The sequence below is a fragment of the Aspergillus campestris genome (genome assembly GCF_002847485.1).
Source record: "Aspergillus campestris IBT 28561 chromosome Unknown P168scaffold_2, whole genome shotgun sequence".
NCBI lineage: Eukaryota > Fungi > Ascomycota > Eurotiomycetes > Eurotiales > Aspergillaceae > Aspergillus > Aspergillus campestris.
The window spans coordinates 60,305-83,461 of NW_020194337.1; the positions used below are offsets into that span (position 1 = coordinate 60,305).

Sequence of the window (23,157 nt, forward strand, 5' to 3'; positions counted from 1 at the left end):
GAAACCAGTGGATGAGCCTATCGCCCGAGTCAATCAATTACATCGTTCGAGTGAACGGTACATCGGCGTCAAGAAAATCTGTCTAATGAGCCTCATGGCTAATACATTACTTTGAGGATATGGTCAAGCGACGCCTATCCACTCCCTTACAGGATGGGATCCTACGGAAATCTATAAGAGTGGCTGGACCACGCATTTTGATCAGGAACTCAGCGTGAACGGCCGCAGCTAGATCACCTATCCAGCTTATTTAATCCTGGACAAAGCGCAGCAGTCATACTAGGATCATGAACTCTGGATAGACTTCTTCAAACGTATCGAGCCTGATACTAGCCCGTTCATAATTTTATGTCATACGGCTCACCACATAGGGGCAAGGTGTTATATGTCATAAGCGTTTCTATCCTAGTGTCTGAGATGTGGTAAAACTTGCAGTAACTCTTGGGTATATTCTGAATATGCTCTTGTATTATATAACGACCACAAATACCGGATGACGCGGCTTTTTATGCAAAGGCACCAACGAGCGCCATTAGCACGGCACCGCTGAATACCGCTATACAGGCATCAACGCGCCGTCGGCCCCTGAGATCCGTGTAACTTGACTGACTTAAGAAGTCTTCGGCGAGAAGCTCCACCAGCCCGGCAAACAATAACAGACCACTGCTGATTGCGTTGGTTATACCCACCATGAGCAATCCAGTAGTGCTGCCTGGGTCATAAAGGTTGTGCAGGATAAGCCCAATGGCTTGGCCGATAGGGGTGGTAGTTCCATACGCAAGCGCCATCAGCCATGGCTTCATCGAGGACGGAGCAAAAAGGTCTGGGATCAGAGACGCAATGCGCGACCCAAGGGCGAACCCTTCGAAGGTTTGGTGGAAAGATATGGCCACAAGAAGGACGACAAATGAGGTCCCTGTCGCAACGCTGACAGCCATCCCAATAAAGATGCTGTGAAAGAGTATACCGGCTTCAAGGAGGAGGCACTGAAGAAGCTGGCGTTGAGGATTCTGCACTGACAGCGCCGGATTCGGTCCTTGATGTGAACCGCTTACACGAGGCTGTCGATCGCGAGATCGTAGATTAGAGTTACGAGGCCCTTCAGTCTGAGGCAGCCCGTACGAGTCCGAGTCTTCGGTGTTCGTATCTTCAACTTCTTTCGGGGACAACACTTCTGAATGGGTGTCAATGAACCCGTCCCCTGAAAGCCTTGAGGCAGAATTCCGAGTAAGGCTGTCTGTCTCACTCAGCCCCTCCAGGCGAATATTCTCTGATTCTTGACCATCGGGGCTCAATTGGTCGGCTTCTTCATCGCGGTAGTAGCGCGGAGTCGCACCATCGGCATCTGCAAGCAACTTGTCGTACTCGCTTCCATGAACATGACCTGCTCCTTTCATGGCGAAGAACATCTCCACGAGAACCACAAGGAAGACCGAGATCATGGCAACAAATCCAGCCATGGCACGATAGGTCTCGCTCCAGAACCGAGGAAGGCAGGGATCTGTCAAAGAAAGGAATGCGGTAGGGAGCAAATGAACAAAGGCCGTGGCAATCAGGACTCCTGTACCGAAATGCCTGGAAAGGAAGAGGAAGCGACGTGGTATGGGTAAGCGGGGGAATCGACGGGCAACGATGGGGAACGAGCATGCTGGAAGGACAAAGGTGGTCAGCTTTCGGACAACCATACAGGTCATAGAGGGCTTACCTGATGTGCTTAGAACGAGGATAAGAAACAATGCCATGACGTGTATAGAGGTGTTATATGCACCCCGCTCTCTGGGGCCACATGCTGCTTTATCGCTGTTATCATCGCCTCGAGCTTGGAGTCTTCGAGAAAGCTCGGCTCGTAAGACGGCATCGGATACATTCGCGATCGATGTAATAGCATCCTTCGGGTCTGGCGCATCGCGTTAGTTAGCTCAATTAGGACCATAATTTTTGACAAGCTGAGAGAAAGTTGTCCCAGCTATTTGTCAACGCCAATATCCCTCGACGAAGACTTCGGAGGGGGGTCCCTTAGTACTCACGAGGTAGGCCCTGGTGCTCTTGCTGTCCTCCCATGAACTCCATCATGTTTGCTTAGTTCTGGATTGATCCTCCAGTCCAAGTACATCCATTACTAAAAGCGGCACAAATAGTTCACGCTTTAGCAATATTTGCTGCCTTGATCGATTAACTTCTTCCTGAGCAGAGTTGAATGGAAGATAACAGGTTTCATTAAATGAAGGACGGAGAATCCGGATGCACGGAGGTTGATATTCACAAAGATCTAAACCAATCCATCGTTAGATCAATCGATATCGGTTCATAAGAACAAGAAGGCGTGGCCCCCAGGCAAAGACAGCGTGTGTTGCAGGCAAGGGACGCGCGCTTTTGTAGATTGCATGGCCAAGCTGGGGGGCTCCCACTGCTTACTAAAAAAACAATGATGGCGCCCCATTCCTCCCCTTCCTCCCTTCTGATGCCCCTCATGGTCTCCCCCGAAGAGAACCAAACATGAAGAGAGAATGCTGTCCAAGGTTCATGGATACTAAACAGTCTTTCCCTTTCTTTTTCCTGTTTTGTATCACTATAACTTGGTTTGTCTTTAACAGAATAGGAAGAAGGCAGGTGTTATTGATCATTGATCACTGTTATCGTCACCATCTCTTATCTCTTATCGTTTCCTCCCTCGGAAACCATATCAGTTACGTGGTTGTTAGAGCTGGATAGTTATACGTAGAAAGTTCATGATCTATTCTTCAACCTCGTCCAACCGCTGGTTCCCTTCGACCGATTGGAGCTCTCCACTCTAGTCGAAGTAGTTAGGTAGGCACCATTATACCTAGGCGGGTCTTCCGCGGCCATGGACCCAGTCGATAGACCATCCCTGGCAAGCCTATGCCCCTGCTCTGCATTGGGAGTGGGATCAGTTGAATCGTGCAACGTGTCGTCCCATTCCTTCTTCTCCAATACCTCCCACTCTGCATTTGTCATTTCCCCAAGCAAACTTGCTTTGATTTTGTCCATGACTGCTGTGGGAGTTGAAAGTTTCCAAGTTCGCATGAACTCCATCCCTTCTGATGCGCCCAGAAAAGAATGTACTGTGCCATGGGAATAGTGCCCAAGCACTGGGAACGACTTCGTCCTTTGGATCGTGGTCTTTGGGGCGTCTTTTGTAGCCTTTAACGATGATTGTATGTCAGGGCCGGTGGTTGCTCTAGTTAGTGCTGCCGTTTGCACAGACGGGGCAAGAAAGAGCTGCCATAGGTTTTTCCCAATATCGCAAACTTCTTCCCATGAATCCGAGGCTAGGTTAAGACCTTGCGTTCGGCATAACCAAGACAAATCCCAAGCTAACCAAGTCACCCCTTCCAGGAATAAAGAATAGGTTTTAAAATCTTCCACAGCTAACTTCGGGAGACTTTTATCCACAGAAAGAGGCCGAGACTGGGGTAAGCGGGACTGCGATTTGTCCGCTCCTGTTGTTGAACTCGAATGTGACGAGGTTGGAAAGGGCATCGAATTGGGTTTCTGTGAAAGATATGACCCAGAGGGTGCATATATGGTAGTTGACGGTTGATTTCTATGGGGGAGCACTATTTCAGCGGGGAGTTTTAGAGATAGATAATGAGAAGTGAGGACAAGCAGGCGGGCGATGTAAGACATTGATGTTGATATCTGAACTGGACAGGCCCCTGTTGATCTATTAGTAACTGTAAGTGCAAGTCAAAATCTAGAGTCACAACTTTCCATTCAGATCCCGGAGGTCGAATATGGGCACACCGCTAATCGTGTAAGTTGATTTAAGCTTGCCGCCTTTCTCACGAGCGCTGTGGTGTAATCCATAGAGGGAAGCAATCTCCCTGCAGAGGAATATCCGGGCTTCGGCTGTTCTACTGTGTAAGGTGTGCCACAGATGGTCCGTCCTCTTTGTGTTATTCTGAAGACCAACCAAAGTCGAAGTTTCTCTTCCGGCGAGCTGATACCTTGCAGACCCCGCGTCGGACTTTCGACGGTCCAGCTCAGACTTTCGACGAGACAGGTCGGACTTCCTCTGTTCTATGTCGGCCTCTAGGCGCTCGATCTGAGTGGCAACGGTTTGTCTCCGGGTGCAAGATTTGGCTTCCTCGGTAGCAATATTTTGTACTGCCCGGAAAGTCGAGCCCCCTTCTTCAGGTACTTCCTTCGCCCGTTCGACGTTGGTGGCATATTCTTTCCGAGTATCCCCAGGTGCTAGTCTATCTTCGATCTGTTGTCCAAAAGACTCTCTCTCGAGGCGGATTCTGGCATTTTCGAGCCGTAGCTGGTACAGCTGACTGCGAGCGCAGGTAGGGCAAAAGAAAGTTTGGCGCGATACTGGAGGATGAGAACATATGTGGCAGCTCATTTCAAGATATCTTTTCCAAATAACCTCTATGACTAGCAGTTCACAGTTCCATGACCCAGTTGTTGATGGGAAGGACTGCCTGCTTGCCTGTTAATCAACAAATCTGTTGATTGAGAAGATATCACAAGAAAGATACACAAAGCGATATCTTCACTTTGTGTTTTTTTTATAGGGGGTTTTTTATCTTGCGATCATTTCAACACAGGGTGAAATATCCAACTGAACGATAGGTAGTGTACTGATGTACTGTAAGTAGCTTGATTGAATCAAGCAAGTGGTTGTTATCTAATACAGTACTCCGCACATGAAAGAGGTCTAGAGCATTACTCATGATCTCCGGCTCCGGCCCAGGGCTCACCTACAGGCCCGGAATAACTTAATGCCAGTCCAGTACGTTATCATGCATGACGTAGCTTGGGAACAAAAAGTTAAACAATATGTTCTATGGTAATCATAACAATAGCTCTGATGGTAATAATAGATGAAAGATCATATCATAAAATTTAGAGTAGTGAAAAGTATTATGATTGACATATCCTGGAATAGAAACAGCGGGCTGTTGGAGATACTGTAGGATCAGGTGATTTAGCCAATGATCAGATACGAATATAGAGCAGTTCCTGGATTACATATGAGAACCAACGCCAATGTAGTTAGGCTATGGGTCCTCTACTGGTTACCTTGAGAAAATGGTTGATAAGATAGTTGGCGTGGTAATCGTGGTAATCTAACTACCTAGTCAATTACAGCTTTTACAGCTACAATACCTGACTCTCATGATCCAGTATTTCAGGATCTCAGAGGTCTGGTAGTTATATAGGAGGTGGAATGTAGATCATTCAATCGAGCACATACTCAGTTAGTGTTGGGTCTAGTATAAATAAGATGTTTGTTTACGACGTACCTAGTTAGTAACTACCTCCTAGCTATGCCCGAGAGACCAAGAGCTTGTTGTCATTGAAATCTGAACGTCGGTCGGTAACTACACTGAACATCCTTCAAATTTGTCCAGGCTCGTGGACTGGTTACCCGTCTTGCTCTCCCATATATTCCTTGGTAGTCTAAGTCAACGTTGCCCACATCCTTCTCTCCATGCCACCATCCACCTGAGATATCTACACAATGCACAACACGGCAGAATCTAGTACTTTCCCGGAAGAGAACTCTTTTGAGGACCTTAAGAATTATGACTGGGAACAGCTCCAGGAACGGTATCTGGATCTAATGGAGAAACATGGAGACACCGAGGAACAATTACAGGCTCAAATCTCGGACTTGCTAGAGGTATACCGGCCGGCACCTGATTCAGTGCTATTTCTCTAATCATGATTGACCAGATATTTGCCGCTTGGTCTCGCGTTACTGTTGTTCGCGATGAGACTCGGGCATTCAAAAGGTTTGTGTTTTGCCCAACACTTGAGAAATGCGCGGTGTATTCACGGTAGCAGATTCAAAACACAAATAGAGCATGTGCAAAATTCTGAAGACACACTAGAGCAGAAAAGAAAACACTGTAGGATACCGCCATCAATTTTGGTTTCGGAATACTTTTAACACCTCTGCGCAGATGTTGCTGTCGTGAAGGCATTCGAGAGCGCTCTTGCGCTGCTTAATGGTCGCCTTAAACACTAAGTATTGATTTCCCAGCGGCCAAAGCCTGGCAACGAAAGCGTCTTTTGTTCTTACCTCTGTTCTTTTTTAATGTACTGTATATTACCAATTGCGGAACCAGTGGACAGCTAATATAATTTACAACCTTATCTGAAGATATCCGCCATTATCGAATGTCGTGATGCCATTAATTATCATCAAATGATTTCAAGACAGTTTAAGCCTAGGCTATGATTGAAAGAAGGTACACAATCCTTCACCCCTCTGCTCTGCCAAATTCACTATCTCTGCCGATAGGGGTAGTACTGCCATACAAGCGACTATCCGTTTGTCTCCCGGTACTTGCTAATAGTCTTTCTTCCTCAGCCTCTTCGGCGTCATCGAGTTGTTGCTCATTAGGCTTTGGCGTGCGCACCATAGCGACGATGCTCGCAATAAGATAGATACCTGGTTGATGAACCATATGTTAGCGGTGAATGTGATGATAAAGGGATCTAGAAACAACCTAGGAAGACAAATTGGGACGCGAAGAAAATTGCCCCAAAAAAGGGGAAATTAATCGTCACACGGTTTAAGAAAGTGCTCGTGACACTTGGAATGCAAATGCGGCGCGCAGCCAAATTCGAGGTCATCTCCGAGCAAGGCTTGACGAGTTGCCTAGTATTAGAACAGTTAAGCTGCTCTCCCAACGATCCATCGGTAACGCGATCACAGAACGTCTGTCGGCCAAAAGTCGCATATTGGGGTGCTATGACCATGGGTATCGAGTAGTTCAGTGCAAAAACACTCAACATTAACATGGCTGTTGTTAATAGCAGAGCTTGCGGCGAGGTATGACCTGGTCGGACTTGGAATATTCTCAGGAAAAAAAGTCGAACACCAATAGTGGTAATGCCGACGATGGTGCCGCAGAAGAACACCAGAACAATTGCAGTGAAGATAACATAGTCTGCTGGACTAGCTTTGGCCGACTGGATAAGAGCCCAGTTAACAGGGTTGAATATATTGATGCTTCCGAGAATGTATCCACATCGGTGCTTGCAAAGAGAATTCCGGGCTTTATCTATCATGGTCAAAAGCATGGATATGCATGTGACAAGTGTTGCCATGAATATAACAATACCGATTAGGATCTTGAATGGTCGAAAAGCCGATTCAATCTTCAGGCGAAGTTTCGTTGGCCAGCCTTGATTATCCGCGGCAAGCTCGCCTGCTAGACGTTGTCGCCGAATGAGAGTCCTCTCGTCCCTGACCAGAGAGTCTAACTCTCTGCGGTCTTTTGAGGATAATATTTCTGGGTTTCCACCACAGCGAGTTTCTAATTGACGTTGTCGTTCTCGGTTTATTTCAAGTTGGACCTCTGTTGTTCTTGTTTCCAAATCTCCGCCAGAAGTATGACGTGGGCCTTTAATGAGCCTGATGGGTAGTATAGCGAGGCCAGTTGAAGTATACAACACATATAAAGCCATGCCTATAGTTATCAGCAGACCAAGCGTGAATGTGAGGGCGCGCTCTCCACCTGCAAGATCATTAGCACTGACTTGGTCAGAAGTGGATAACATCGAGCTCACGATTTTCAGAGAGTAGTTTCTTGAAAAAATCAAGGCCGCTACCGTCATTTTCTCCCTTTGGAGCTGGGATAAGAAACCCAACAGCGAATAGAAGAATTGTTATGACAATGAACGAAAGAGTGTATTTCAATGTAGCCCAGAAGCGACGGCATAGAGTCTGCTCTCCTGCTTCAGCGGCAACTTCGTCATATTCTTCATACCAGAAATAGGTAAAGGGTATCACGACGAGACACAGTAGCGCGTCAAGTGTATAAAGAAGGTAATAGGCCGTAGATAATGAGAACAAAATTTTATCAACTTCATCTTGAGTAGCCCACTCCTTGCGCTGACCTAATGCCGAAATATTTGTAGATGATATCAGGGCGATATCTACCGGGAGCAGTAGAACGGTTGCGAGGAGTGTGGTAATAGAAGCAATGCATGTTATTGTCACCGATGGTACGCGGTCTTCGGGCTTTTGAAAGAGATATACAAAGATTGAGGCGACTGTAATGAGCACGAGGATCACAATCGCATACGCAGCCCAAATCAGGGACGCTGGAAGAAGGGCCATGGCGTTGTGAAGCTAGTTGCTGCTGAAAGTGCAGTTTCCCTGTGTAATGTGCTTCAACTAGCAGTTACTATCGCAGTTAGTGATATGCATGAGACCCAGAAGAGGACATACAAGGGTTCATTGTAAATATGATTCTGGGGTTCGAGTTGGCTATAAAGTCGTCGTTGAACTGTCTACTTAGTCCTTACATCATCGGTCGGACCTCCGTTATCAGTCACGTGAATATTGCTGATCGGACTATCGGGCTTGATTCCTGCACCCTCTTTTGAGCCTGCTTTTCGGTTTTATTTACTTTTCTCTTCCTTAATTATTTGATTCACCCAGCGCTAGCGGTAGAATATCCAGCGCTTAAACAAGGACGACAGGCAGAAATTCATGATCTATAGGGATGGATAAGATTGCTGCCCTCGATTCACACTAACAGCCAAATGCAGTGTTATACCGAGCTATTGCCCCCGACTGGGGTCACTCATGCATTGAAACTCCCCTTTCTCTCTGCAGACGCCAATAATCTGGCCATCGCTAGGACATCGGTTCTTCAGATTTTCACTTTGAAGAATATTCCTTCTCAGTCTGACATCGACAGCGAACGATCGTCTCAACCAGGCCAGGAGATAACCAAACTTGTGCTGGAGAAAGAATATCATGTTCCCGGAACGATAACAGGTCTTTCTCGGGTGAAGGTACTGGATACAAAGAGTGGTGGAGAAGCAATTCTGCTTTCATTCAGGAATGCAAAGCTGAGTTTGATCGAATGGGACCCAGAGCGGTATGGGATATCAACTATCTCTGTTCATTATTATGAGCGAGATGATTTGACCCGGAGCCCATGGGCCCCTGATTTGAATGACTGTGGAAGCATTCTTAGTGTGGATCCAGGCAGTAGGTGTGCGATATTCAATTTTGGAATCCACAACCTTGCTATAATCCCGTTCCATCAGCCGGGCGATGATTTGGTGATGGATGATTACGACACGGACGAGGACAACAAGGAACAAGCCAACAGAGAGGGACATCACTTGGAGACACCTAAAACCAACTTGTCCCACCAAACACCATATGGACCTTCCTTTGTTCTCCCCCTAACGGCTTTGGATCCGTCGATAGTTCACCCAATAAGTCTTGTCTTCCTATATGAGTATAGAGAGCCAACTTTCGGTATCCTTTACTCCCAGGCCGCAACATCGAATGCGCTTCTGCATGAAAGAAAAGATGTCGTTTTCTATGCCGTGTTTCAGTTGGATTTGGAACAACGGGCCTCAACAATGTTGCTCTCGGTATCAAGGTTACCCAGTGATCTGTTTAAAGTGGTGGCCCTTCCCCCCCCTGTTGGGGGTGCTCTACTCATTGGATCCAACGAACTTGTACACGTTGACCAGGCTGGGAAAACAAACGCCGTTGGTGTTAATGAGTTTTCCCGGCAAGTTTCGACATTTTCCATGGCAGACCAGTCGGATCTAGCTCTCCGGCTCGAAGGCTGTGCCATTGAGCGTCTTGGTGACCGCAATGGCGATCTGCTCCTAGTCCTTTCCTCGGGCAATTTAGTCCTTGTCACCTTCAGGCTTGATGGCAGGTCGGTGTCTGGTATCTCCGTCTCCCTTGTTCCTCCACATACCGGCGGCAATATCATGAAATCGGCCGCGTCATGCTCTACTTTTATTAGCGATGGGCGAGTTTTCTTTGGCAGCGAAGATGCAGAATCGGTGCTTTTGGGTTGGTCGCGCTCTGTCCCGAATGTAAAGAAACTACGGTCACAGGTAAAGCACACCGCCGGAGAGACCGATGGCTTGTCAGAAGAGGAGCAGAGTGAAAATGAATATGAAGACGATCTATACTCCACAGTTCCTGAAGTGGACAGCCGTCGGTTGTCAACGGAAACAGCAGCTTCTGGGGCGTACCAGTTCCGAAAACACGACAGGCTTTTCAATATTGGGCCTTTGAGAGACTTCACACTTGGCAAGACGCAGAAAAATACTAATAGCAAAGAACACTCTGTCAAAAGCGTCTCAGCCGAGCTAGACCTAGTAGCTGCCCAAGGTACTGGCGAAAGTGGCGGGCTGGTAGTGATGAATCGCGAAGTTGATCCTCTCATCATCTCCTCCATGACAATAGAATCAGCCAACCGGGTTTGGGCAGCACGCGTAGCTCACAAGATGGCGGCGGTGCCCAATAACCTTGCGGGTCAAAATGAGAAACAAGATTGGCAGCATTTCGTTATAATATCGAAACCCAAAACCAGTGAAAAAGAAATATCAGAAGTCTTCCAAGTGGAGGGCCAGACATTGAAACCCTTCAAAGCTCCCGAGTTCAATCCGAATGAGGATATCACTATCGACATTGGAACATTGGAAAGCAAGAATCGTGTCGTCCAGGTTCTAAAGAACGAGGTCCGAAGCTATGAGATCGGTAAGCATTAGTCCAACATGATCGTTGAATGAGAAGGACAGCTAATTTAGTAGATATGGGACTGGCTCAGATCTATCCTGTCTGGGATGAGGACACAAGCGATGAACGTGTGGCTGTTAGCGCTAGTTTCGTGGATCCGTATATAGCTATCCTTCGAGACGATGCTACCTTACTGCTCCTCCAAGCAGATGATAGTGGCGATCTCGATGAAGCTGTATTGAATAGTGATATCACAGGATTACAATGGTTGTCTTGCTGTTTATACTGTGACAAAACTGGACTTTTTTCATCTGATAACCGGGATTCCGAAAGCACAGCGACAGTTGACATGCTACTCTTTCTGCTGAGTGCGGATTGCCGATTATTCGTAAGTTGCCGCAGTACTCATCAAACTAGTATGAAAGCTGTCATCTCTGACAATGATTGGCTTTCAGATCTATAGACTGTCTGATCAGAAATTGATCTCAGTAATTGAGGGCCTCGATTGCTTCTCACCTATCCTTTCGGATGAACCACCAAAGCGATCGACCGCACGAGAAGTGCTAGTGGAGGCCGTTGTTGCGGACCTTGGTGATGCCTGGGACTCTTCCCCTTATCTGATTGTACAATCCATGGCCCAAGTTCCCTCGCTTTACATCGTTTGATAATTTGAGTACTAACGCTGTCTGCAATAGCTTCGTACTGAAAACGATGATCTCGCTGTATACCGGCCATTTGTCACCTCAGTTGAGCCGGGGAACAACGCTACCAAGCTGAACTTCAAAAGAGAACCAAACATTATCCTACCCAAGATGCTCTCCAATCCCGACGCAAACAGGTCAAATACCGAGTCGCGGAAAACCCAGTCACTCCGAGTCTTGACCACGTTATCAGGCCTTATGACCGTGTTCATGCCTGGACATACAGCTGGTTTTGTTTGTAAAACTGCAGCAAGCGCACCGCACTTCCTACGCTTGAGGGGTGAATACACTGAGAGCCTGAGCAGCATTGATACCCCAATGTGTGAAAGGGGCTTCGTGTATTTGGATTCGGAGGTAATTCTAAATACTCACAGTTCGGACGTTCAACGCTGACAGGATGAACAGAACGTTGTACGCATGTGTCAGCTGCCCGAAGAAACGCAGTTTGATTATCCATGGACATTGCGGAGAGTACCCGTGGGAGACCAGATTGACCACTTGGCTTACTCCTCGGCATCCAACACATACGTCCTTGGGACTAGCCAAGCAACTAGCTTTCACTTGCCGGAGGATGATGAGTTGCACCCTGAGTGGCGCAGTGAAGGTTGGTTCTACGCCGAAGCGTGAAATATGTGTGCTAACGACTGCGGTAGGAGTTACTTTTCTTCCCCAAGTTCCTCAAAGTTGGCTCAAAATCATAAGTCCTAAAACGTGGACGATAATTGACAGGTACGGACTACAGAGCATCGTGGCCAATTAGGATATACTGACTGATTGTTTCTCTCCGGTAGTTACGAACTGGGCTCTTCTGAGCACATCACAGCGGTAAAAAGCATGAGCCTCGAAGTTTCCGAAAACACCCATGAGCGTAGAGAGATGATCGTCGTGGGGACAGCACTCGTCCGAGGCGAAGACGTACCTTCCCGCGGCTGTGTATATGTCTTTGAAGTCATCCAGGTGGTGCCGGATCCCGAAGCCCCGGAGACGGACCGCAAGTTGAAGCTCATAGGAAAAGAAGTCGTGAAGGGAGCCGTGACTTCTCTGTCCGAGATTGGCGGGCAAGGGTTCCTGATGGTTGCCCAGGGTCAAAAGTGCATGGTCCGCGGTCTGAAGGAAGATGGGAGCCTTCTCCCTGTTGCCTTCATGGACATGCAATGCTATGTCAACGTGGCAAAGGAACTCAAAGGAACCGGAATGTGCATCCTAGGAGATGCCGTGCGAGGACTCTGGTTTGCAGGCTATTCCGTACGTTCCCTTACGACGACGAGCGTTTATCTCCATCTCGACTTGAGCTAACAACATTTCCAGGAGGAGCCTTACAAGATGAGTCTGTTCGCAAAGGATCTCGACTATCTGGATGTATTAGCCGCAGACTTCCTCCCAGACGGCGACAAGTTGTACATCGTCGTCGCCGACAGCGACTGCAATCTCCACATCCTCCAATACGACCCAGAGGGTAAGCAAGTCCCCAAACCCAACCGACAAACCTTATCTCCCACAAACCCCACTAACCAAATCCCAGACCCCAAATCCTCCAACGGCGACCGCCTCCTCAACCGCAGCAAATTCCACACCGGCTCCTTCGCCTCAACCGTAACCCTCCTCCCCCGCACAGCAGTCTCCTCAGAACGCATCACACCAGACACCTCCGACACTTCCTCCTCAATGGACCTCGACATCCGCATCCCGCAATACCAAGTCCTCACGACATCGCAGAACGGATCCATCGGACTCATCACCAGCGTCTCGGAAGAGCCCTACCGCCGCCTCTCAGCGCTGCAGTCCCAGCTCACTAACATCCTGGAACACCCGTGCGGGCTCAACCCGCGGGCGTACCGGGCTGTCGAGAGCGACGGCAGCACCGGACGGGGCATGCTGGATGGGAATCTGCTGGCGCAGTGGCTTGGGCTCAGCAAGCAGCGGAAGACGGAGATTGCTGGTCGGGTGGGCGCGCAGGAGTGGGAGATTAGGGCTGATCTTGAAGCTGTTGGTGGGGACGGGCTTGGGTATTTGTAGTCAATGGTACTTGAATATATTTATTCCATTTCATTCATTTCACTTCGTTCACTTATAAATGTGGGGGAATGCCCTCTTGAAACTTGTTGATGAGAGCTAAAGCACAACTAGAACCATTCAATTCAAATCGCTCAGAAGAAAGTATAAATTTTATGGACTAGATACGATGAATAGAAAAAATTAATTATAATAACAGCGAATATATCATCAAGAAAAGTAAAAAAAAAAAAAAGAAAGTATAAAATAACAGATGAATAAACCCAAAACCCCCGCCCACTCCCTCTGCCCACACACCCCCAACGTAATTCCGAACGTAGTATACTCCTATCACTCCGCAGCCAATAATAACCCAAGGCCATGTTGAATCCCATATCCATACATGTCGAAAATCTGACAGTTCATAGCGGAATCGAATAGGAAAGATGGAAGTAAGGTGAAGATGAGGAAGAGATGATCCCGAGAGAGATATAGAGAGAATAAACAAAAGATCCATCCAGATGGAAAGTAACTTGAGAGTCGGGTCCGGAGCAGGACGAACATGAACATATATATGAGTGAATATTTGCACGGCTGCCGGTAGGCAGACGAGAAATTGAGACGGAGTTAGAATGTGCAAGATGTAATTGCCAACGCTGACGTTCTCAGAAGACGTCTTCCGCAGCAAAATACCGCTTGCTTCTACCTCTCGCTGCCACGAACTTCATGTCGGGCATGTTGGTATGGTGGACGACGTGGGGTCGATATACTGCGTCCACAGGGGCTTGCCAGTCGTCCAAGCCCAGGGGGAAATACTCATATAGTATATCAGCACTCTCGTTGGGGAAGGGAAGGCTCGATGCAAACGGTTGTTGCATGTTCGTGGTGTCCAGTAAGGGTAACGAAGATGTCGTTTCCCTAGGTTGCACTTGGGAAGTGCTATGGGATACCTTGCGCATCTTTGTTGGGGGCGCCGAGCTATCCACATCCGCGGGGTTCTTCCGCGGCGGTTCGTTCGGATAACGAGATCTTGTCGGATCGCGCAAGGCGATGGGGTTACTGGCATCCTCTTCATCCAGGAGCGTCAGGTTGATGGGGGCAGCCACGGTGTTCGTATCCTGTAGATTGTCTGTCTGCCGGGAAAATTCTGGAGTAGGCTGCGAATACATCGACGAGTGGGACAATACCCCCGACGGGATGGGTGCGCTCCCTCCCGGATGTTGAACCTGCTGCGTCCACCCCGGAGAAGGAAGCTGTGGCGCCACGGCAGCTTGGGAGGATGCGGTCTCTGGCGACGTGCTCTTCGCCGGAGCCTTGGATTTGGCGGCCGTGGGGTTGGCACGGGAAATAGAGTCATTGCGGGGAGCCGCCCTGTTCACGGCTGCCGTCTGCGCGGCCTGCACATTCTTCCTGGAGGCAGCGGCACTGCCACTTAGCGGCAGGTCTTTGCGTGATTGGAAATTGCGAGGGCTGCGGCCCCGGACAATGATCGGACCAGAGCGGACTTCACAGATGGGGATCTTTGCGCCGGTTGACAAGGTTGCGACCACCTTGAGACGGACGACGAAGTGCTGCTGGAGCTCCTTCCTGCGACCATTGTTGGCGGTCGCGACACGGAACTGCAGTCGCTTCCACCCGATGGAAAATTCGGCGTAGTCAGATTCCATGTTCTGACCCGCCATGATATCTAACGGGATCGGTGGGGGTTCTTTCTCGACCTTGGGGTTGGCGCCAGTGTTGGCGGCACGGGGGTTGCTACCGTCCTCGGCGGACGGGTTCCCATTCGCGACGGGGGTCTTCCAGGGCACCGAGATAATCTTGACGGAATTCCCTTCGACCGATTCGGTGGCCGAGACGGTCAACTCCTGGGCCAAGATAGGTATTCGGTCGCCTTGCTCCGTCATGATGTAGCGCAACCCCCGCGGCAAAGTTACCGTGCCTGAGATCTGAAATAAGTTGCGACGATAGCACGTCAGCTCCGCACCTTGTTGCGGTGGGGCATTGTCGTTCGGGGAGGTTGTCCATGGAGACTCTGCCAGAAAGAACATGCCCGTTAATTGGGCATCGATGGACAAGGATGTCCGTCGTAACGAGTAATCAAGGAATGTGAAGTTGTAAACGGGCACGGAGAAACCGAGCAACTTGTTATTGCGGTCGATGGACGAGTCTGGGGGCTGTTCCGGGGGCGTGGGATCGAATGGCGTCATCACATCAAAGGGATCTTCATAACTAGATGGGAACCGGTCCAATGTCGCAGGCAACCCATGCTGGGGGAAGGGGATGTCATCACCGCTAATCGGGGGCGATAGTAAGACCACTGATCGCGAAAGGAAGAAGAGAGAGAGAGATAGAGGGATGGGAGGGGAGACCTACCTGACAAAGGTATCCGAGTCAAAATTGGAGCGCTGGTCTGGAAGATCCATACCAGGCATGGAATTGAGGTAGTCGGTGCCCTGTATGTTGCTGAGGGATAACGGGCTCGCTAGGTAGGGCAGGGCCATGGTATCAAACCCCTCCATGGCGAGGGTGGCGACCGGCTCGAGGCCTGCACGACCAGAAGGCAAGAAGGTAATGAAGACTTTGGCTCTGTCTCCAACGAAGGCGATTGTGAATAATCCCAAAGTATTGAAAGGGACGGAGGAGGCCGAGACGAAGAGGGCGGGGCCCAGCGAGGTGAGAGGTGGTAAGATGCGAGTGAGATGATCGCAAAGAGTGCAGCGGGCGAGGCTAAGGACCGTAAGATATGGGAGTAATCAAATCTTCGAATTTGTGGGATATTGAGCTTTTGGCTGAATCACGACATTTGCTATTGTAATGGGAGAAGGAAAGAGAGCTACACAGGTGGTAAGGACAAGAGGAGGATGACCGAAAGGAAACGAAGAAAGACGCAAGCGAGATGCAGCGCTATTGCTAGCCCTGGTCGCAAGAAGATGAAGAGGAGAGGAGAGGAGAGGAGAGGAGGAGGAGGAGGAGGAGGAGGAGGAGGAAGCAGTAGTAGTAGTAGTTGCAGTAGTAGTAAGTGGTAAAGAGAGAGTGGATCGGAGCCCCCCGAAGTCAATACAATCTAGACAAGGTAGTGGAGAACAGCGATAGACTGTTCTTTCACTTGGCTTTCTTTTTCTTTGCTTCTCTTATTCCTCGGTCTGTGTTTTGCTGCTGCTGCGCTCCTTTGTTCTTCTTTTCTTTCTCTGTTGCGCGCTCTCTCTCTCTCTCTCTCTTTTTTGTTTTGTATAGACTTCTCCTTTTGAGAGATGAGAAGAAATAACAAGATGAAGAAGAATGAAGAAGAACCGCCCGGACAAGGTCTAGTCGAATTGAATGGATAGAGGAGATAAACCGGACGAGTAGACGGACCCGGCGACGGGGTCCGCAGCAGTAGCGACAGCAGGAGCCAACAAGAGGGGCGGGTGAGATAGTGGGGAGAGCCGGAGCGAAAGGCGAAAAGGTAAAAAAAAAAAAAAAAAAAAAAAAAGAAAGAAAGAAAGAAAGAAAGGAAGGGAAATTCGAGGATTGGGGAGGGGGCGTTCACGACGTCCAACACCCGGCGCTGGGACCAAACTGGAATAGTGAATTAGTTTAAACCCCGATAGTCAAGTGAGGTACCAGCGAATGAAGGACAAACTGATGGATTCAGCGGGAGTGGATCAGAAGGACGAGGCTGACAGGCCATTGGGAGACGAAGAATGAGAGGATGAGGAGAGACCATTGGTAGTGCGTAGTGGAGAGAGGAGAGAAAGTAAGAAAAGTAAGAGAGTTGATGGTTTTGCGGAGATAAAGCCGACCGCAGACGGAGGGGAAGTGTTTCCCCACCAGGTTTCTTCTGTCTTTCTCTACCTTTAAAATTGATACATTATTGTAATATATGTACTCTGAATTTATTCAACCCCTAGTCTACCATCTATTTCCCCATCCTGTCATTCTTCAGATAAGAAGAGAAGAATGATTCTCCATACGAGTCCCCCGTATGTATTGAGAACTGCTTATTGTCCAGCGGGGAAGATATCCTTCCCTCGTACCATGGAATCGTACTGTACCGTACCTGACCTGACCCAGTCAGCCTTACCCCACCTAGACCTACTTCGGTATGGTGCAATCTAGTCCCAGAACGGGCAACACCTGGGGAGCGGATACATCAGCCGGATCGGGAGATCCAATTAACTTACCGGGATACTTACCATACAGTATCATACTGTTTTTGATCATGGTCTAGACTCATTCTATTCTTACATTCTACATTCTTCACTCTCACTTACTTTTCCTCTTACTCTCTCTCTCTCACACAGAGAAAGACACAGAGAAAGACAAGAGAACTGAATAGATTAATACTCTAAGGTATGTTCAACACAATCGATATCCACCCGGACCAAATCACTCCAAGTATGACCCAAAAAAGCTAGTCAGTCAGCCCAGAAATGAGGGAACGACCGATATGGAAATATCACCCACAGGTCCAATATATATGTATAGCACCTAGTCTCGAACTAGAAGAAATCGGGCTTCCGTCGGGGATGCTCAGCCAAGTCGCTAAACAGACTCGACACTGGGTTAGACCTATCTGGTCATCCCGTCTGTTCGTCCACATCCATCTCCAATCCACCAACCTATAAGAATGACTTCTCGTTCCGGCACTGTCTAGACAAACTGCTGTGGAAGAGAGGGAGGTGAGGTACCTAGGTACTGTCTCCAGTGGAACTGGGTCTTCTGGACTAGCCTCATCCGTTCTTTTCGACTGACCTAGCCTTGAGCTGAGTATGGTAGAGGTAGATAGATGGTAGCTATACATCTGGGACGACCCACCGAGCCTCTTCAGGTAGCTACCTACCTAGCTATCTAGGTAGGTAGGCAGGTACCTCCCACTGACCGCACACAAGTACCTCAAACAATCAGGGTATCTACCAGCAGCAGATAATCCATCCGGGGAAGATCCCACGATCCTATCCTATTCACAACCCAGTGTAATAGGCTACAGACCCAACGGGCCTGTCTCAGGTAAGGCAAGGTCAGTCACGCCTTGATTGGACTTCTTTCGCCACTAGATATGTACCTACTGTTAGATCCCTACCTTAGTCCCCGGTATGGAAGGACTTTCTTTATTCATTCACTGTCAGTGTACGGAGTACTTCGTAGTGTTTTCTGTCTATTTGCCCCCTCTCTCTTCCTCTTTCTCCCATTGACCATTCATCATCATTCGTTGATCATTGGATGGTTGGCGGTTAGGCGCGGTAGGCTCTAAATATCTCTCTCTCTCGCGCAGGGCTCTTCTTCCTTCCTTCGATCCTTTCGTATTCTCTGACTATCTTCCCTTTTCCTCCCCACCCCTGATCAAAAATGACGGGATCGTTTGATCACCACAGCCCTCCGTTCCAGATAAAAAGAGTAGCAAAAAAAAAAAGGGACTGACTACTTCCCTATGTAGGAAGGTGGAACAACAACCCAAGCTAGTCCACCCCCCAACCCTGAAAATATAATAAAAAAATGAAATAATTCACATTCTTCTCGAACACACAAGTGGAATCTTCCATCCCATCCCAACCTGACAGGGTCGATCCAAGTTTGTGCCGAGGTCTCCGAAAACAGCGGGAGAGCGGGTCGAGCTGCTCCGCTCTTCCCCCCATCCACTAACCAACTAGGTAGTTAGCCAAGGATGGGATACTTTCATTTTAACTTCTCAAATTGATACAACTGATACTGAGGGGGGCTGCTTTAGAGTTTTTGCCATCTCGTGGTGTTGTTCAACGTGGGTATCATGCATCGTGAGGCATTTTAATATATCATCTTATATTGCTGGTATGTACCTCGTGCATCCCGGTTTATTTTGTACACACATATTCTCCTTGTTTGGTTTGTTTCTCGTAAAATAGTATTTATCTCGTAAAAAGGTATTCAAAAAGGAAAACAGAAAACTCAAAATCCAAATTCAAAAAAAAAAAGAACGAGCAGAAAAGGGGTGCTGAAACCCCCATACACAGTGGATATCATGCAGGTGGATGCGACAGCAAGAGAGCAATCCAAAAAAAGAAAAGAAGAAAAGAAAAGAAAGAGCACGCAACCGGACTTATGGCGCCGGCACCATGGCCCACGTTGCGGCATCGCAGTTGACTTCCTCAAAACTATGCAGCGTATGAAATCCCATTCCTGACAAGCAGTCGAAATTGCTGTCGCCATCGACCTGTATACCACCATATTAGTAAAAAATCTCACCATCCAGCCTAAGACGAGGATTATACTCACACAGTCCATGATCACGGCGTCTGCGCCTTGTTTACGGACCTGCTTGATCCCCAGTAAGACCAACCCCTGCATGACCGTAGCATACTCGCCTACCGACGGCGAAATGACCGGCGAAGAGATGCCCCCTGCTGACGCATGAGTGGCTTTCAATGCCGGCATATGCTCTGCCAGTAGTGCCCGATTGTTATATACGACCACACTGCCCAAGATCGCCCCATCCGTGGGCCGCTTGGCCCGGATAATGCCACATCCTGGCGCCCCTCCAAGAGCCAATTTGTAGATGTCCATCACTCCTTGTCGAGAATTGGTCTTGACATGGTCAAGGATCGATTCCGCATAGTCCCATCCGTACACGAGGTCATACGACACTTCCGTATTCTGTAAACCTTGCAGCAAGCCGCCGGATGGAGTCCACGTTTGTAAGTTCCGCAGCACCACACTGCAGACGGGCCGGGAGAGCGCCGTGTTCCAACCCAGATTGGCAAACCATTGTCGCAACCTCTTCCGTTCAACGGGATTGGCCGATGGGATCCCCAGGTAGATTCCCGGCAGGCGTGAACCGAGCTGAAACCGTCGCATTCCCTTGCGCTGAAGGAGAGTCCGGATGGCACGGTTATGAAGGGATGTTCCAATGGAAAGTTTTCGCCTGGTCGGGTCCACGATCAGCGATCCGATAACCCCAGTCCCCGTCGATCGGAAGTAATATGTCGAACAGAATCCGTAGATGGCTTGGGTGCTGCTATTGCGCACAACAAAGTGCGCCTCGTCGATCTCCTCCCGCCGCAAGAAAAAGCTACGAGGCGTGACGCCTTGGAGCTCGGAGCGCTTTCCCTGAACGCAGTCCTCCCGGACCATGTCCAGTAAGCGATCCAGGGCATGAGTGTCCCTCTCTTCATTGAAATGTTCCACGAGCCAATGCTGTCTTGCTTGATGAAGCTTTTGGCTGCGACTGATCGACCCCGGAAGCATGCCCATCGGAGTGCACTCCCCGTAGAGGACTTTGACGAGAGCCTCGAGCGCCGTCTCCGTGAAGTCGTACGTGCAGAGGTAGGTGCCGATGGTCGGATCCGTCGCAAAATCGTATGGTGAGCTGACAGCAACGACAACCATGGGCTTTTCACAGGGTTCACCGGTCGCAGTGAACTGTGATCGACAGATCATGGATACGTGCTTGGTGAAGCCATGCTGATACATATTCCGGTTAGCATCTGCCGTGACGATAATCACTGCCGATGCCCGGTCGATGAGGTTCTCGTGTATCGGGCGAACACCATTGGCGGTATAAGACGTATGGAGGACCCGCCCATTCCGCTGCCGTGAGAGAGACCTCCCCAACTCCTTGAAGACACTTTCACCGCTCAGAACAGAGGCAGTCCGATCCCACACGACCGGATCGAGGGATGAGTCTAGGTGTTCTGTGATCTGGTGAGACACTGCGGAGGCCGGCAATGGTTTCACCAGCGGGGTCAAGAGCAGCAACTCCTCATGGGGCTCCAGTATGTTGGAAAGGGGCAGCAGATTCTTCTTATCCCGCACAACGGATACAGAGCTGCTATATGCCTTGGTCGAGAGATTGGTATGCGATGGTTGCATCTGTGTGAGGGAAGGGAGCCCCTGGGGGCTCAACGCCTGCTCCCACGAGGTGCATTTTGCCTTCAAGTTCAGTATCCGGTGCAGGGATTGTTCGATCCGCGCGCGGCCAATGATACCGTTTTCCACACCGAGTTTCAAACCGTTGATGGCTTCTTGCTGGACTGGGAATGACCGGCAAAGGAGGACGATGTCGCAGCCCGCATTCTTCGCCATCACCGTCCCGCCGCCAACCCCGATGTTGTGGGTGAGGGCCTCCATTTCCAAACACTCGGAGACAACAACACCGTTGAACTTCAAGTCTTTCCGCAGCAGGTCATCCACGACCTGCTCACTGAGGCAAGCATGCATGACATTCACCCCGGACGAAGACATGGAGACACCTCCTACCATCATGGAATCCAACCCGTGGATGATAGCGTTTCGAAACGGGACCAGCGCGGTCAAGCTGAGCTGTTCGAGCGACTCGGTGATTGTGGGAACGTCGTTTTGAGAGCCAAGGAATTCCAGATTGCCGTACGATGGGAAATGTTTGCCGCACGTCACTAGCCCCCCGGCCTGGTAGCCCTTCAAATACTCCACGCCGTACTGCGATACCTCATGGGGGTCATCCCCCGTGGTGCGGACGCCCAAAGGTTGACTCCTTACGTTCGTCAAGACGTCTAGCACGGGGCCCAAGATCCAATTGACCCCTACGGCCTTGAGCTCCCGGGCGGTGGCCATAGCCACTTCGCGTGCTAAGAGTTTTGACCCCGTGGCGGCGACGCCCATGGCGCTGGGGTACTGTCTGATGTATTGATCATCGTACAGGCTGTTCACGCCGCCATTTTCCTGATCAAGAGCGATCAGTAGAGGGACCAAATGGCCGGCATTTCGGGCGATGGTCTGTAGCTCGAGAACCAGACGGGTTGCATCTTCTGCCGCTGCAGACACATTAGTGTACATTGACCCATGGGGGATGTCATGACCGCGACCCTAGCGAGGCCACGGACGGGATCACAAGATCAACAGGAGATGGTACATTTCAGGTTTTTGGCAGTTAGAAGGACAGAGCCGACATGGTAGTTCTCAATGAGGGAGCGAATCTGAGGGTTGACCGAGGTTCCATCAAAGCCCATCATAAAGAGCTGCCCCATCTGTCTATCGAGTTGACATGGTTCCGGGAATGATCAGTGACGGTCATGAATAGCTTCATAGGATGGTAGGACAGGGAAAGAGAATCGGAAGAAGGCATAATCTTCCTGTTGATCTGCATGTTCATTTTTGTGTTTACTTCTGTTTTTGGGTTTGTTTTTCTCATCCATATTGACAAGAGACAATCGATCATAGAAGAAGAAATCGAAGAGAGGGAACCATACTGGGTCACAACAACCAAACAAAAACAAAGATAGAATGAAAAGAATGCCAAGACCGAATCTGAAACCTACCTGTCTAGATCTTCCCAGCCAGGGGGCAGCATATCCTCTCTCGGGGCCATGAGGGGTGGGGTGGCGCCCTATGTGAGGAATGCCAGGACTAAAATTGACAACAGGTTGCAAGCACGATCCGGGGGACCCGCAAGGTCCGCGCTTAGGAAGAATTGGGTTGGGGGGGTGTGGAGGGGGCGACAGATGGTGTGGGACAATGTTGCAAACGACGTTGGGAAGCTGACGAGTGCCAGAAACGGCAGGTTACCTAGTGGAAGTTAAGTTTCCTCGAGTCGGGGCGCGTGGAGAATTGAAGCGTTACCTTACCTACGACTAGGTCAAAACTAATGAGGGGAAAAGACACAGGATCGGATGGGGTGGGAGATCCTTACGTGGGCAAATGAAGATGCAGCGGAGAGATGAATCGAAAGGGGAAAGAAAGGATTGATGGATAGAAAGAAAGGTGTTGATAATACGAGGAGCTCTCTTCTCCCGAGGATAGTGCACTGTTTACTCCGCATGAATATCTCCATCCACCTAATTAGCCTCGATTGGGGCTGCTAACCAGTTAGGGAGATTAGTGACTATTGGCTTGTTTACCAGCATTAGATCTCGATCACATACCATCGTGTATAGAATGTGTTGTTTATAACCTCATATAGCAGTTCAAATATAAGTTATAGGTACCTATTACTATGTGCTCCAGATATCCATTAGATGATGTCTGTCGGAGATTTGATATTGATCT

The 23,157-nt window shown here is 49.2% G+C and overlaps 8 protein-coding genes across 8 annotated transcripts; 2 read left to right on the top strand and 6 right to left on the bottom strand.

The window, feature by feature from the left end:
- Positions 1-445: 445 nt before the first annotated feature.
- Positions 446-2,335, bottom strand: P168DRAFT_301943 (putative ZIP family zinc transporter). Its single transcript, XM_024838597.1, has 3 exons — positions 2,028-2,335; positions 1,706-1,897; positions 446-1,648 (listed from the first exon to the last, which is right to left on the bottom strand). The coding sequence occupies exons 1-3, from the start codon at positions 2,071-2,073 to the stop codon at positions 507-509; spliced, it is 1,380 nt and encodes a 459-aa protein (XP_024695515.1). The 5' UTR covers positions 2,074-2,335; the 3' UTR covers positions 446-506.
- Positions 2,336-2,565: 230 nt separating this feature from the next.
- On the bottom strand, positions 2,566-4,856 carry P168DRAFT_301944 (Atg14 domain-containing protein). Its single transcript, XM_024838598.1, has 2 exons — positions 3,730-4,856; positions 2,566-3,677 (listed from the first exon to the last, which is right to left on the bottom strand). Exons 1-2 carry the CDS (start codon positions 4,367-4,369, stop codon positions 2,728-2,730), a joined length of 1,590 nt encoding a protein of 529 aa, XP_024695516.1. The 5' UTR covers positions 4,370-4,856; the 3' UTR covers positions 2,566-2,727.
- Positions 4,857-5,038: 182 nt separating this feature from the next.
- On the top strand, positions 5,039-6,119 carry P168DRAFT_301945 (uncharacterized protein). Its single transcript, XM_024838599.1, has 4 exons — positions 5,039-5,653; positions 5,707-5,765; positions 5,818-5,882; positions 5,937-6,119. Exons 1-4 carry the CDS (start codon positions 5,492-5,494, stop codon positions 5,999-6,001), a joined length of 351 nt encoding a protein of 116 aa, XP_024695517.1. The 5' UTR covers positions 5,039-5,491; the 3' UTR covers positions 6,002-6,119.
- Positions 6,120-6,141: 22 nt separating this feature from the next.
- Positions 6,142-8,257, bottom strand: P168DRAFT_84238 (putative LMBR1 domain protein). The gene is made up of 2 exons (XM_024842171.1): positions 7,552-8,257; positions 6,142-7,499 (listed from the first exon to the last, which is right to left on the bottom strand). The coding sequence occupies exons 1-2, from the start codon at positions 8,102-8,104 to the stop codon at positions 6,475-6,477; spliced, it is 1,578 nt and encodes a 525-aa protein (XP_024695518.1). The 5' UTR covers positions 8,105-8,257; the 3' UTR covers positions 6,142-6,474.
- Positions 8,258-8,413: 156 nt separating this feature from the next.
- On the top strand, positions 8,414-13,211 carry P168DRAFT_263813 (cleavage/polyadenylation factor CFT1). The gene is made up of 9 exons (XM_024834823.1): positions 8,414-10,510; positions 10,564-10,877; positions 10,945-11,112; positions 11,185-11,544; positions 11,596-11,794; positions 11,844-11,919; positions 11,982-12,435; positions 12,499-12,646; positions 12,713-13,211. Exons 1-9 carry the CDS (start codon positions 8,533-8,535, stop codon positions 13,204-13,206), a joined length of 4,191 nt encoding a protein of 1,396 aa, XP_024695519.1. The 5' UTR covers positions 8,414-8,532; the 3' UTR covers positions 13,207-13,211.
- A 636-nt stretch (positions 13,212-13,847) lies between these two features.
- Positions 13,848-15,701, bottom strand: P168DRAFT_231517 (transcriptional regulator PacG/VIB-1; the record flags this gene model as incomplete). Its single annotated transcript, XM_024833286.1, has 2 exons — positions 13,848-15,474; positions 15,556-15,701. 2 exons carry the CDS (start codon positions 15,699-15,701, stop codon positions 13,848-13,850), a joined length of 1,773 nt encoding a protein of 590 aa, XP_024695520.1.
- A 3,248-nt stretch (positions 15,702-18,949) lies between these two features.
- Positions 18,950-22,034, bottom strand: P168DRAFT_84329 (putative beta-N-acetylglucosaminidase). The gene is made up of 2 exons (XM_024842172.1): positions 19,414-22,034; positions 18,950-19,351 (listed from the first exon to the last, which is right to left on the bottom strand). The coding sequence occupies exons 1-2, from the start codon at positions 21,946-21,948 to the stop codon at positions 19,238-19,240; spliced, it is 2,649 nt and encodes an 882-aa protein (XP_024695521.1). The 5' UTR covers positions 21,949-22,034; the 3' UTR covers positions 18,950-19,237.
- Positions 22,035-22,451: 417 nt separating this feature from the next.
- P168DRAFT_84400 (uncharacterized protein) lies at positions 22,452-23,101 on the bottom strand. Its single transcript, XM_024842173.1, has 3 exons — positions 23,034-23,101; positions 22,802-22,969; positions 22,452-22,677 (listed from the first exon to the last, which is right to left on the bottom strand). Exons 1-3 carry the CDS (start codon positions 23,034-23,036, stop codon positions 22,573-22,575), a joined length of 276 nt encoding a protein of 91 aa, XP_024695522.1. The 5' UTR covers positions 23,037-23,101; the 3' UTR covers positions 22,452-22,572.
- Between the last annotated feature and the right edge of the window lie 56 nt (positions 23,102-23,157).

Coding starts and splice junctions, on each gene's coding strand:
- P168DRAFT_301943 (XM_024838597.1), bottom strand. CDS start 2,073: ATGATGGAGTTCATGGGAGGACAGCAAGAGCACCAGGGCCTACCTC. Junction 1,898..2,027: donor AGAGCACCAGGGCCTACCTC/GTGAGTACTAAG, acceptor GCGATGCGCCAG/ACCCGAAGGATGCTATTACA. Junction 1,649..1,705: donor CCTCGTTCTAAGCACATCAG/GTAAGCCCTCTA, acceptor TTGTCCTTCCAG/CATGCTCGTTCCCCATCGTT.
- P168DRAFT_301944 (XM_024838598.1), bottom strand. CDS start 4,369: ATGAGCTGCCACATATGTTCTCATCCTCCAGTATCGCGCCAAACTTTC. Junction 3,678..3,729: donor CCTCCGGGATCTGAATGGAA/AGTTGTGACTCT, acceptor ATAGATCAACAG/GGGCCTGTCCAGTTCAGATA.
- P168DRAFT_301945 (XM_024838599.1), top strand. CDS start 5,492: ATGCACAACACGGCAGAATCTAGTACTTTCCCGGAAGAGAACTCTTTT. Junction 5,654..5,706: donor AAATCTCGGACTTGCTAGAG/GTATACCGGCCG, acceptor ATGATTGACCAG/ATATTTGCCGCTTGGTCTCG. Junction 5,883..5,936: donor AGAGCAGAAAAGAAAACACT/GTAGGATACCGC, acceptor ACCTCTGCGCAG/ATGTTGCTGTCGTGAAGGCA.
- P168DRAFT_84238 (XM_024842171.1), bottom strand. CDS start 8,104: ATGGCCCTTCTTCCAGCGTCCCTGATTTGGGCTGCGTATGCGATTGTG. Junction 7,500..7,551: donor GAAACTACTCTCTGAAAATC/GTGAGCTCGATG, acceptor ATGATCTTGCAG/GTGGAGAGCGCGCCCTCACA.
- P168DRAFT_263813 (XM_024834823.1), top strand. CDS start 8,533: ATGCAGTGTTATACCGAGCTATTGCCCCCGACTGGGGTCACTCATGCA. Junction 11,545..11,595: donor TCGTGTATTTGGATTCGGAG/GTAATTCTAAAT, acceptor CAGGATGAACAG/AACGTTGTACGCATGTGTCA. Junction 11,920..11,981: donor ACGTGGACGATAATTGACAG/GTACGGACTACA, acceptor TCTCTCCGGTAG/TTACGAACTGGGCTCTTCTG.
- P168DRAFT_84329 (XM_024842172.1), bottom strand. CDS start 21,948: ATGTACACTAATGTGTCTGCAGCGGCAGAAGATGCAACCCGTCTGGTT. Junction 19,352..19,413: donor ACGCCGTGATCATGGACTGT/GTGAGTATAATC, acceptor GGTGGTATACAG/GTCGATGGCGACAGCAATTT.
- P168DRAFT_84400 (XM_024842173.1), bottom strand. Junction 22,678..22,801: donor CTGCATCTTCATTTGCCCAC/GTAAGGATCTCC, acceptor AACTTCCACTAG/GTAACCTGCCGTTTCTGGCA.